The sequence below is a fragment of the Nilaparvata lugens genome, chromosome 4 (genome assembly GCF_014356525.2).
Source record: "Nilaparvata lugens isolate BPH chromosome 4, ASM1435652v1, whole genome shotgun sequence".
NCBI classification, from domain to species: Eukaryota; Metazoa; Arthropoda; class Insecta; order Hemiptera; family Delphacidae; genus Nilaparvata; species Nilaparvata lugens.
Window position 1 is genome coordinate 19,495,671 of NC_052507.1, and position 13,228 is coordinate 19,508,898.

The following is a 13,228-nucleotide window of genomic DNA, read 5'->3' on the forward strand; positions in this document are numbered from 1 at the left end:
GTATATTTTGAGAACCAGACTACTAACGCTGTTCCGCCAATAGTACAAGGCATAAAATAAAAGTTGTCTGGCCACTTACTAAACTCATTCTATGTTTTTGAGGCAGTTCATTTACAAAAAGAACGCAACAATGGATAATTGATCGCTTGGATACACTTAATCTGCCACTTTTGGCAGATATAGCCATTGCACAGGAGCATGTATAGGGGGCGAAAAATAAAAGAAAAACAGGCAAACCTGTAGAAAAATCCCATTAACGATGTTGAAGAAGATAAGCACAATCAAGAAGAAATAAGCTGAATCTCTACATTCAGTTAATGGAGAGTAACTCTATCTATAATATAATAAAAGAAAGAATTGGCTTATAAATGTACGGGATAGGATATTCACGACTGACGCATCATCACATCTGAACTACTCAACTGATTAACTTGAAATTTTGCATACAGGTCCTTCATTTACCGATGATTGATTTCTACAATCGAAATAATTGTTGATTGGTTGTAGGCCTATCTAAAATTCTTCAAGATTTTGTCAAGTTTTTTATTAGACCCTTGTGAAGCACGGATTACCTGCTAGTCGATAATAAAGAATTCCTATCATTGAATTGAAGAAGTTTCACGTATCATTGAGTTTTCACTGTATTAGAATTCAGCATCATATAGTACTAGAAAATCATAAAAAATAAATGGTTGTTGAAAGAATTCATATAATTATTAAAAGAATTTCAGGTAATCTAGAAACAAATGAACTGGAACAAACTACTTCAAGATTTTTCATTATGAATCTTTCAACGAAGAATACCCTCAGTACAGATGATTATCACTAAAAAATATTTGTAGATAACATAAAAGCTCTAGTCGAAATAATTCAATCTCCATCTATCTCGAGAGAATATAAGCTTTTCACAAGTAATAGCTGGTTATTGAAGAAAATGGTGATAATCGTAACAAGAGTGTTTTATATTGAAACGTTTGTATATAGGAAAAGTGATTATTACAATGAGTTGACAAGTTCTAGACTTCAAATTAGGCAGAAGAATACTTAGGTAGTGTGTTCACATCACAAAATTGATTTTAATAAATAATAATTTGTAAACATTGTAGCTTTTTATTTGTTCTTGAATAATTTGAAAAGGTTGAAATGAAAATACTAAAAATTCATAGAAAAATATTTTATTCGTCCGTCCACTGTATAATCTCTAGCAGGAATATATTATAAATAAATATAAAATAAAATGAGATGCATTTGAAATTAAAAATGGGATAAGTTGGACTATGTGCATAATGGATTATGTTATATGAACGTGTATTAAGTACAAGCTTTGGTAGTTGACAGGTAGTATATTATCCTGGAGTATACAAATAAGAGATCTGTTTTCAATGTTTATGAGAGAAAATTTTAGCAAATTTTGACATGATATAATATCATACTTCCTACTAGTTTATAAATTCTAATGAAAATAAATAGCAAAATAAAAATTAAAAAAAAGGAAGATAATTATCAGGATAATTAAAACAGAAAACTTTGAATTTTAAAAATCTACAATTTTTTGAACTTCAATTTTTTTGAGCTTTGTTAAACAGTAAAATTGTAAAGATTCTCAAAATAGATTAATAAAAACTTTATTAATTGATATTTGTTTATAATATTGATGATTTGTATTATAATACTTTATTGGTAATTGTAGAGTATGTACAATGAAGAAAATCTATAACTTACATAAATAATTATATATCCTCACCTTATGACAGAATTAAATGGTTTTACCCATGTACTTCAACTATTCATTAGTTGTGCTTATTCAATAGAAACTATAATTTTAAAGCATTGTAGTTTAAATTTCAGAATGATTAAGTAATTATCACAGTAATAATGGGACTATAGCTCTTCTCTCTTTTGGATAATCTTTGAACTCAGCTTGGTACCACCAATGGCTCAGCAGAGCTGTTTCCATCTGAAAAATACAAATCGAATTGGACATAAATTTTCAGAAAATGCAAGCTTGAGCAACTATAGAATGCAAAAATAAATCTCAATATGTTATTATGCCTAGTCCACATGTTGGCCTAGCCTGGTGAATGTGTAATTCCTTACGAAGGCCAATGCTGGCAAACCACCCATAAACTGGCGCTGTTCGGCATTGGCCTTCTTTGGGCCAAAATGTAGCTGCGGCATCAAGAAGAGTCAAGATTAGATAATGGTTTACTGGAAATTGGATAGCTTCTAATATCAATTCCTCTAGAGTACTCCTCAGAAGCGCCTCTCCGAGGAATTTTAGGGTCATACTTAAGAGCGATTATTGAAATATTCTTGGCGTATTACGCTTTAGTAAACCAATCAAAATAATTGTAGATCCTGATATTGATTTCTAAAAATAAATTCACTTCGAAAATTCACATTCAATAATTATTATCAATTTTAAAATGTATAGAATGAAAAAAATCTGGAGTTTCAAGTGCAAATTTCTTGTGATAAAACTTCAACAAAGTCAATATAAAGCCCATAAACTTGAATATACAAAATGTCCTACGAATGTTGTAACAGTCTTAGACCATAGATTCTACATGGAAATTGCAACAAAAAATGTACAGTGAAATTTTTCTTATATCGACCTTAGTTTTCGAGATATACCAATCTCCTGATATTTTTGAAAATGTCAATAACTAGAAAATGATCAGTCCAAATTATCATTCTAACTTTTTATGAGCATACAAAGTTTTAAAAATTACATTTGTCGAGTTAAAAGAAAACTAACTTTCAAACAGTTTGAAAGCTCATGAAGAGCTGAAGAACGCCAAAAAAGGAACAAATCATATGAATCTTATTGGAAATTTCTTCCTCTCTCCAACCATATCTCTAGAAATGATGTTGACTGATAGTTTTCTATTTTTTTAAATATCGAAAAATCATTATATCTCGGAAATTACAAGTTAGATAATATAAGAAAAATTTGACTGAACATTTTTTGTTGAAATTTCATGTAGAATCTGGTCTTCGGCTGTTACACGTTTCGTGGGACAACTCTATATAGGAAGTGACATTGCACATGGGGGAATATGGCGAGGAAGAACATCCATGAATGAAAAGGTTGAACATCCGAGAGGATTGTTTGAATGGGAGGCATTGATGTCATTTACTAAAAGAAAGTTAAAAGTGAATCTCACTATAGTTATTTGAACAAGAATGTGTGTCAGAAAAAATGTTTTCAAGCTTGACCCATATTTGAATAATGCTTTGTTTTATGATTTATTCACCAGGAATAAGAAACCAGGAATATCAAAGAGCTAGAGAAGATAGAAATCAACTCACCTGATTGGACAATACCCATACTACGACAAAAGGCCACGTGGTGTTTCCTCTAAGTATCACAGCCAATGATAAGTAAATAAGTACTTCACACAGTTGCGATGGTGAAGAGACAACTTCGAATAAATCTCCTTTTGGTAAACCATGCTTGAGAGTCACAACTGATCCTGAAAATAAAGAAACACGCTTTACTTCCAAGTATTTCAGCTTGCTACAACATTGTGAATAATTGAGTGGGCCTATAACGGTGCTTAGATAATGAAAATAATCAATTTTGTGATTATTATGGTATTAACATTTTTATTGGACTTAAGAGTGGTTTTACATTAAACTTTTAATTGGACTTAAGACTGGTTTTACGTTTTCTGTAGAAATGTTATTTAAGAGTTGGGGTTTTTCATTTTTGGGAAATCGGGTTATTCCTGATAGAATATCGGTAGTACAAATATCAAATACAGTAGAGTGCTAAACCTGGAATTTAAACAAATCGCAAACACCAATATTTGTTTTTTACACATAATGTTGTATCTAAACTATCCATTTTATGATGTTTTTAATAATTGTGCATCAAAAACCAATTGAATCGTCAATTTGAAAACTTTTCTATATTGGATAGTGAAAAAACTTACCATTCTTGTTTTTCCTCAAATTAGCAAGAATCTTTGCTGAGACGAACTGGTGATACCATGCCCAACAGAATACCATTATTCCAAAGAACATGAACGTATCAACATCCCATATTGATAAGGCAGCTTTGTATTCTGAAAAAAAAGCGAACAGTAGAATAGGTGAGTAAATTTCTCAGATTAGTTACAACTATTTATATCATTGGAATAATAGTGATCCAGGATCGGAGATCAAGAGATACTAATGGAACCAGTAATGATTTCTTAAGAATTTTCGATAATGATAGATTGGAAAAGGGAATTGTATTGCTTAATCTAAATAAACTTTAGCAAATTATTTTAATCAAAAGCATACTTATAATCAGTGCGTAAGTATCTGTCTACTATTATAATATCAAATCACCTAACCTAGATTGGATTATAACGATGAATCTCCACTCATTTGAAATTGAAAAGAAACAGAATTGTTTAATTTTAATATACTTAATTAAACTAATTTTCTTGAAACTTATGTTGTATGACCGGGTCCGTATCACAGAGACAAGTTCTCACAGAGACAAGTAGTGTTTTTGAACGATATTAGTGTCACAGAGACAAGTTTCATAGGAACAAGTATTCTGTGACTGCCTGAAGTTAATATTATCAATTTGAATTTACAATTCGAGACCGCAGCTCGGAAAAAGAAGACGATGATTAGCTCAATATCGGGGACCGAGCTTCGCTCAGGAGTACAAAAGCATAAACAATTTATTACGAAAGAAGGAATTATAATGAAAAACCATTTTGGCCATGTGGTTTTAAAGAAGCAGTGATGAATAGGTCAGTGGTAGGCTATTTGGCTTTTATATTCCATTTCATATTCATATTGATTATTCTTTCGGGTTGAAGGTCTAATATATACTACTTATTAGATATATTGGAATAGTATCCAATATTATCTTGGAGTATTATCTTGGTACAAGTATATTAGTATCGTATACCAATATATTATCTTGGAGTTTGGTAGAAATATATTAATTTACATAAAACTCAATTTATTTATTCAAGTTATCTTCATAATTTTATTTATCTTCTATTTAATTCTAATAGGTTACCAACCCATCCCTATCTTATATGATAAACTTTTAATCATAATCATATACCTACATTATTAAAAAACAGCAGACATTCAATTTACCAGAACAAATAATGGAATGCCTTCAAGTTCAGATGTAGGCAACACGCCTAACTTCTTCCTACATTCGCTACCTTGTCTCTACGACACTGTACTTGATCTGTGAAACACCTTGTTCGAATGAGAACTTGCTTCTGTGATACTGCCATTTATAGCGCTACTAGTTTGGACGGAGACCTTATCTCTATAAAACTGCTTGTCTCTGTGGGAACTTGTTCCTGTGAGACTGCCATTTATAGAAGTACTTGCTCCTATGAAACTTGCCTCTGTGACACTGATATCGTTCAAAAACACTACTTGTCTCTGTGAAAACTTGTCTCTGTGAATTATTCCCGTATGACCTTTACTGAAGGGGGTGTATTCCTGGCCCATTCTGGAGACGTCAGGAGAAAAGATATCTTTTTGAATAAATCTTGTGATGAAGAAAGAATAATTACCGGTAGCTTATTATGTTTACAGTAGTATGAAGTTAACGCTAAATTTCTTTCAACAAAAAATATATACATTTAATAATACTCTACTAATTAATTTTATGAACTATTTAATTGAGTTTCAATATTACCAAAGGATAAAGGTGTCAAGCTAGGAGCCTCTGACAGAATTGCTAGAATAGATCCGATATAATGAACGAATCCAACCAGGTAATGAAATACATTCATATAGGAATCTGAGAAGACACTGACGAATGTTGTCTCATAGAGCCTCCTGCAGCATTGCAGACACATAAGACTCAATGCAATTAATAGGGCAGTTCCACTCACTGAAATAAAAGGAAACTATTTAATAAAAGAATGTTTAATTTCAATGAAATGGCAATAAAAATAAATAACTACTCCTCCTTTTCCTCAACTACTAGTTTTCCTCGACCTCCGGACTTGGGGAGTTACACAATTTTGAGCACCAATTATTTATTCAATATTTTGAGAAACGATCACCCGACCAAACTCGTAAGTGATGTGCGAAAAAGTTCATGAATTTTACTTTCCTTGACAAACTACAAAAATAAAGATAAATTTCGATTATAATAGCTCTTCTTTATCCAATGCTAGGGAGAAGGCTTTAGCCCTTTTGTAAATAAATTCAAATACACAAAATTAATATTGGCAAGTATTAAACTGGCAAGAAATTAACTTACTCAGATTTACAATATATTTTCAAAGAAACGTCACCTTCAGGTTGTCACTTTTGAAAATGCTTGTATTCAATAGCCCTTTCTTTAAAAAAGTTCAATATCCAGATTTATGAAACCGTTAAACAAAGTTCGGTTTTGGCTTAATGAGAAAAGTATTGATATCACAGTTATTCATTTTATTCCCTAATACAGCAAGCTTACAATCTGATAAATAATTAATAATATCATCACAATCCTTGTGCCAACAATGGCTTATAAACATGCCTCTCTACTTTCTGAAGAGCAAGTACTCTCGTTAAGTTAAGTTGAGGTATGTTTCCTGAACTCTTTGTGATCAAACATCATGATCTAAGACTGATTTGTAGAATAGTGCAATTTTTCATTTGGCCTATACTAATTGAAAACTGCAATAGCTCAGGCACAATCAACCTTTGATGAACTGATGATGCCTGAACAGTCATCAAATTCCACCAAGACATGATTTTTATGCCATCTCACACATTATCCATACTGTTCGACAAGAATCGGTCAAGAATTGGAATTATCAATTGAAGGCTTACCTCCAGCTTTTCTATTTGAAGTTCCAACTAGATCGAGAAACTTTACCAGTGCATAAGGTGCCTCTTCGCCAAATACTATGATCCTCAGCATCAGTATTAGAGACGATATTGATAGAAGACTGGATACAATGTAGAAATGTTGGAACCATCTGCAGTAAAAAAATAGTTTTAATAGCAGGTTATATTAAATTATGGAGCGAAAACGCTAAGGGTATGAGGAAAATATATGTAACATTTTAAATACGGGCTTGATTTGAGAAACACACGAGGAAGGGGATTCTCTATGTTATTGAATTCAGCTACCAGTTTTGGAACGGCAACCAGGGGTCGTCAGGTATTGGAGCGAGTTGGGGGCATTAGTTCTTATTGCGTTCATTACTCGAGGGTCATCCACCTCGAAGGTGGCCCACCGCCGGGCACCGGCTGGTGTCTTAAAGGGACGCTAGCCCGGTAGCTAATCCTGGTTTATCGCTGGTTTCCCAGCATGCTTTACATTAGGACGCCAATAGACTGTATCTGGCGACCCTCTGGTGGCTAAATGTAAAACGAGTTTCAATTATTGAGATTAGACATAAGACATTGAAATTAGACATTATCTCACATTTCAAAAATTCAAAACGTACGAATGAGATATTAATTTACCTACAATGATAACGCAATACAACAAGGATAAAAAACTAAAATTAATATAGGGCTAATTATGAATAATGTTATAATATATAGGTGGCTTACTAATACGGTAATTAGAATACTGGTAAAAATAATAATCATTGATAAGAGACTGTTTAGATTCACAATAGAAATCTGCATTCAAAACACCTATATTGCTATAAGCATGCAATATAAATGTAATCATTTTTGACCATTAAATCAAAATATCTGTCTTACATCAACAATCATAATTCAAATCTTATTAATTAACAAATAATGCTTTGTTTGCTTACCTTTTGGGAACTTCAATAGGTTTCAAGCCAGATTCCTTTCCACAGTAAGAAAATTTTCCATAGCGAAATGATTCAATAATAAAAACAGGTAGGATCTTTTCATAACTATTGATTAATCCTCCAATAATGACAATCACAAATGTCATTAGTGAAAATCCTATTTTCAACAAATTAATTTCCATATTTGAACAGATAGCCAACCGGCAGCTTTCTTCTCTTCTACATTCAGCAGTGGATTTTCAACTAAAGAAATAGAAAGTTTTCGTGTGTAATCATTAATGGTTTATGACTTTCACTTTGCTACCTCAAGATATAATGATCTTTACAAGTGTTATCAATGGATGAATAAGTTTCCATTCTAGAAGCAGAGGAATCCAGGAAATGCGGTATAATGTCAATGTGAATAGAATTGCAAATGTTGACCTTGTTTATTATATTACTTTTATAAGCTCGACCTCCAGTAAATGTGATGCTAACATGATTCAACTGAACATTACACCAAGAAGAACAAATAGGCTAGTACTTTCTTCTTTTTATAGAAGCTATTTAATGGTTAAACTTTTGAGATTCCAACTCCAAACCGTAATAATAATGATATAGCAATACTAATACAATTTATTGAAATCTACTTGAAGCAGCAAAACATTTATCGTACATATTATATTATTTCCACTGCAAGATTTTCTAAATGTCCCACATAATCATGATTTTTAATAATTTTTTGCTGAAAAGTGAAAAGCACCAAGGTGGCAGCAAAAGGAGGTTACCTACCAAAAGGAAGCAAAAGCAAAACACATGTTTCTGTTTACTTTCTTTTTTTATGAATAATTTCTGACAAAAGCCAGCTGACTATCATCATGAGAAATATTAATGCAAAAAATCATTTTAAATCAAAAATATTTGTTAAAATTTTTCAAAAATATTTGAAATTTGAATATTTTTAATTATTCCAGGTAATAGAGTTGAGCGTACTTCTCAATATTTATTATTTGATTGCATTGTTAGGAGCTTTTCTTAATGTGTTTCAACTAGACACAATAAAAGTGAATAAATGACTTCTACGTCGTAAACATTGACCGTCGTACTATAACCTGGACAGCATATCCAAATACTCCGTAATTTATGAAGATTTATTGAGGAGAGTTAAACGGCAGTATGTAAATAGCTATTGAGTCTGATATTCTGCCCCCCTGGTCCATCTAAAATTTTCAATTTTCAGGACACATAAAATTTGCTTCCCACAAAAAATGTTTTAGTGGCTTTTTTGTTCAGCTCGCCAAGATTAGTCTATAGCCCTATGAGAACACAGAATCAACATCAGTATAGTGAGGTCCACGTTATAATGGCAGTGTATGATTTGCAATGGTGTTGCTATCCTTGTCTATCGTTCAACAAAGCAGATGCCGCCGCTATCTCTTTCACGCATTGCGATGTTGCCACATATTTTATCAACAATGTAAAAATTCAACTAATTGACAAGATATTTTATCTCAATCATTAAAATTTATTATTACATCTTTAAAAAATATATTTTCTTGACAAATAAAATATGATTAACTATTTTCAACAATAATGAACAGTTAAATTCATCAGATATACCAGTATCAGCTGTTTGGGTGACAAGGCTGAGATCTGGCTACCCTTTTCTCCTATCTTCCTACACTGCCATTATAACGTGGACTTCACTATAGACCAGTCACTATTGGTGCTTGCATTTTAGATTGTGGTTCTGATTTATCAATATATTGTTTGGATACATTAGAGAAGACCAGAACCATGCAAAGGCCAGAATTTCACGCAAAATTTCCTTTTGCTAGATACAAAATGGCCCAAAAAACTCTTTTTTAGTTAATTTTCCAGTTTTTTCCGCCAAATCCTGTGAGCGATCAGAAAAATTTGCTCCTGCCTTTTATTTAGATTATGAAATTCCTAATAAAAAGAGATCTTTCTATCTTCAATGAGTACTGAGTTACAATTTTTCAAAATTTGTAAAATTTTAAGAAAAAATCAACTTTTATGATTTTAGTTTTTAATCTACAATATCTTCCGATTGTTACCATTCAAATGTCTATTCAAGATTCCTCTGAGCGTAATTTTGTGCTCCACAGGTAGAGCGCTTTATCTCATGAATTTCCTGGTAAACCTGACAACAATGATCCTTGTATTTTGGAAAACTCCCAAATTTTAACTTCAATTATCATCAACAACTATTGTCATCAAATTGATATTTCGCACCATGATATAAGCTCATTAGATCATGTTCTATGAGAATCACTCATTAGATGCTCTTAATTGAGTGCAGAGGCACGCATAAAGACAGCTCAAGAATCAAAATTTCAAACAATCATAGATTTGACACAATGATCAAATCTCAATGTACTGTTCATTCTTCTCGACATGTCAAGGCGGTTCAAAATCTTGCATCATAAGTGAAATTTGATTGGATTCGATTCATCCTTGAGTTTACTTTAACCAGTAGGTATTTCAATTCACAAAAAATGACCAATTTCCATATTCAAAGCTGTGTATCTTGTGAAATACTTTGGATAAAATTTCAAAATGTGGATATGGGAAAGTATATTTTCTCTTTCCACTACAATGAAGAATACTTTCGATTCCAGTATCATTAGAAAGTAAAAGCTGATTTTTAAAATGGCGATTTCAGTTTCTCATTTTTTTTCTCGATTTTTCTGTTAATCAAGAGTCTCTTAAATGAGTCTGATCCACCATAGAAACTTATGATTGATTCCAAATTGTAGAAAATTTAATCCTCTACAAGCTCAATTTCCTCAAATTATTTATGAATCACTGTTTCCTATCATAGAACTTGCTAGACCGTTAATATGAGGAAAGTATCTTTGATTTCTTGAGTTTTTTTAATGATTGAATCTTACATTACAATCATATTCTTCTGTTTACAGCAACTAAAAGAGAATAAAAAATTCAAATTTAATTCTAAAATTCAATATCAAGTCTTTTTTATAATAATGGGTTACCGAAATACATAGCTCTGAATTATGGGTCATTTATTTGTGTATTGAAATACACTGGTTGAAATACACTCAGAGATGAATTTTATATTTTTCGATCAAATTCGACTAATGATGCATGATTTGGAACTGTCTTGATGAGCCGAGAAGAATGAGCTGTTTTCAATTCATCATTGTGTCAAAAGTTATGAATATTTGAAATTTTGATCCTTGAGGTGTCCTTATGCACGCCTCTCCACTAAATAAAGTGCATGTAACAGGTGATTCTCATAGAAAATGATCTAATGAAATTATATCATGGTGCGAAATCTCAATGTGATGACAATGGTGAATTCTTTATTAGAAATTTCATGATCTAAAAAAGGCAAAAACGAATTTTTGTGTCCAATTACAGGATTTGGCAGAAATAACTGAAAACTGGAAAATGAACCGAAAAAAGAGGTTTTGGGGCCATTGTGCATCTAGCACAAGGAAATTTTGCATGAAATAATTGGTTCTGAACTTCTTTTATGCATCCGAACAATATATTAAAGAATCAGAACCCTAAAATGCAAGCACACCCCCTTTTCATGTCTATATTGACTGGACTTGAGTAGCTGTAGATTTTTTAAACTCCTCTCAGAAAGTGGGGGATTCACGCCTGATTGTGAGTGGTATGCAATTAATGATTCACTTTTTCCTGATATGTTTCTGATTCTTCACATTACATACACAGCAGATGCTAACCTTTTGCATAACAGTTCAATATTTTTTCTCCAGGTTAAGTGCCTGTCAATCATTATCCCCAGAAATCTTGTACAGTCTTCTATCATTGTGTCATCATTTGTTGGTCTCTTCTCTGTGTTTTTGTTGGTTGGAGTGAATCTGATGTGGATAACATCAGCAAACCTGCATTTGTTCTATATAATACATGAGAAATATAAAGGCAGAAAGATTGTAAGAATCCACTCTCTCCCATCTCTCCTGAAAAGAGGTTGACAGAGAGCAAATCTTTCAGCCCTACATAGAACCCTCAAAACTTTTTTTAGGATACACAGGACCCAAACCCCATATGCTGCTCCACCCTGAAGTTAAAAATCATAATATTATGAAATCACAATTTATGGTATATACCAAAATAACATACTTTTATATATTTCCTAAGCAGGAAAACCATGGTGGCTCAGCCTGCAACACATGACCTCAATGTGCTGGCTCCAAGTCAGTCTCCTGTCCAGAGCAAACTCTAACTGCTTCACTGTAGTAGAATTATATCCATCCACATTTCTCAAGCTAAATATAATTGATTGTGTTTTCTCTTCAGTAAGAAGAAGAAAGTTATCAGTGAACCCTGAACCAGTCAGAGACAGTGACCCTCTAGTCTCTCACAGACATAGTTACTCTTAGTGCTTTAATGCCACATTGTCATTGAAGAAGGTACCTACTCAGTATAATCTATCACTTCAAGCAGATAAAAGTTCTGCCATTCACACATGACACACCATTGACTGAAAACGAAGGAGCAAAGGCTCTGGCACAAATCCATAGGTGGAGCTCCTCCTCTTCCATCAATGCCTTTTATCCCAGATAGATCAGTCCATTAGCCAGTACAGTCTGTCTACAATCCTCTAGTCATAGGTAGAACTGAGAAACAGTTTGAGAAGATGTTCATATCTACACCATGGTGTTTAAGTTTATCCAGAAGGATAGTGTGATCCAAGAAGATAGAATGTAGGCCTTGTTGAGGTGAAAAAAGTGAGACTCAAACAGGCCACTGCTCTCAGAACTCAAGAAGCTGCTCAGTAATTATTATCATTTTAGTATTTTTTTAATTATTGGTGATATTGTAATATTCGACCTATATTTGGCTGGACCAGACTTATCACCCATCTTGGAAACTGAAAGAGGGAACTCTCTCATATATTCTCAGGTGATTAGCAAGATCAGATTGCAAGATATATTGATTAAAACATTGATCAGGAGGGTCATAGGTCTATAAGTGTCTTGTAGTGTGTGACATCAGCATCACATGTACCGTACAGGTATCACATTACAGCATTATACCAGCATCACATTACAGGTCATACTCTAACTCTACCAGGCCAGAAGTTTGAAGGTAAACTGGAGTCGATTGACTACCTCTATATTACACCCTCCACAAAGTAAAATGAATGATTTCTTTTTCTGTGCATCCTCTCACAGACTCAAACCTGTTCATTAGGGCCAATGTCAAGTTGAGTTGTAGCAGCAACTGTTCAACTTATATTAAAATCCTATATTTATAGTTCAATATGTAAATCTTATATGATAAAAAAAACAATCTAAAAAAAGTTATTATTCACATCTGAAATTCTCATTTCAATTAAATAATTTCTCATCAATTCCTTATTTAAGCAATTCAAATTTTCAATTCTTGTTGTTTTGAGATAGTACTCGCTGAGAAAATCTCTTCTGAAATTTATGTTATATCAAAATTCAGAAGTTTCTGAATTATTTAAGAAAGGATTTAGATTT

General features: G+C 32.5%; 1 protein-coding gene across 1 annotated transcript; it reads right to left on the reverse strand.

The window, feature by feature from the left end:
- Positions 1 to 1,183: 1,183 nt before the first annotated feature.
- On the reverse strand, positions 1,184 to 8,531 carry LOC111060052 (polyprenol reductase). The gene is made up of 6 exons (XM_022347691.2): positions 7,746 to 8,531; positions 6,802 to 6,950; positions 5,672 to 5,869; positions 3,939 to 4,070; positions 3,313 to 3,476; positions 1,184 to 1,957 (listed from the first exon to the last, which is right to left on the reverse strand). The coding sequence occupies exons 1-6, from the start codon at positions 7,925 to 7,927 to the stop codon at positions 1,865 to 1,867; spliced, it is 918 nt and encodes a 305-aa protein (XP_022203383.1). The 5' UTR covers positions 7,928 to 8,531; the 3' UTR covers positions 1,184 to 1,864.
- Between the last annotated feature and the right edge of the window lie 4,697 nt (positions 8,532 to 13,228).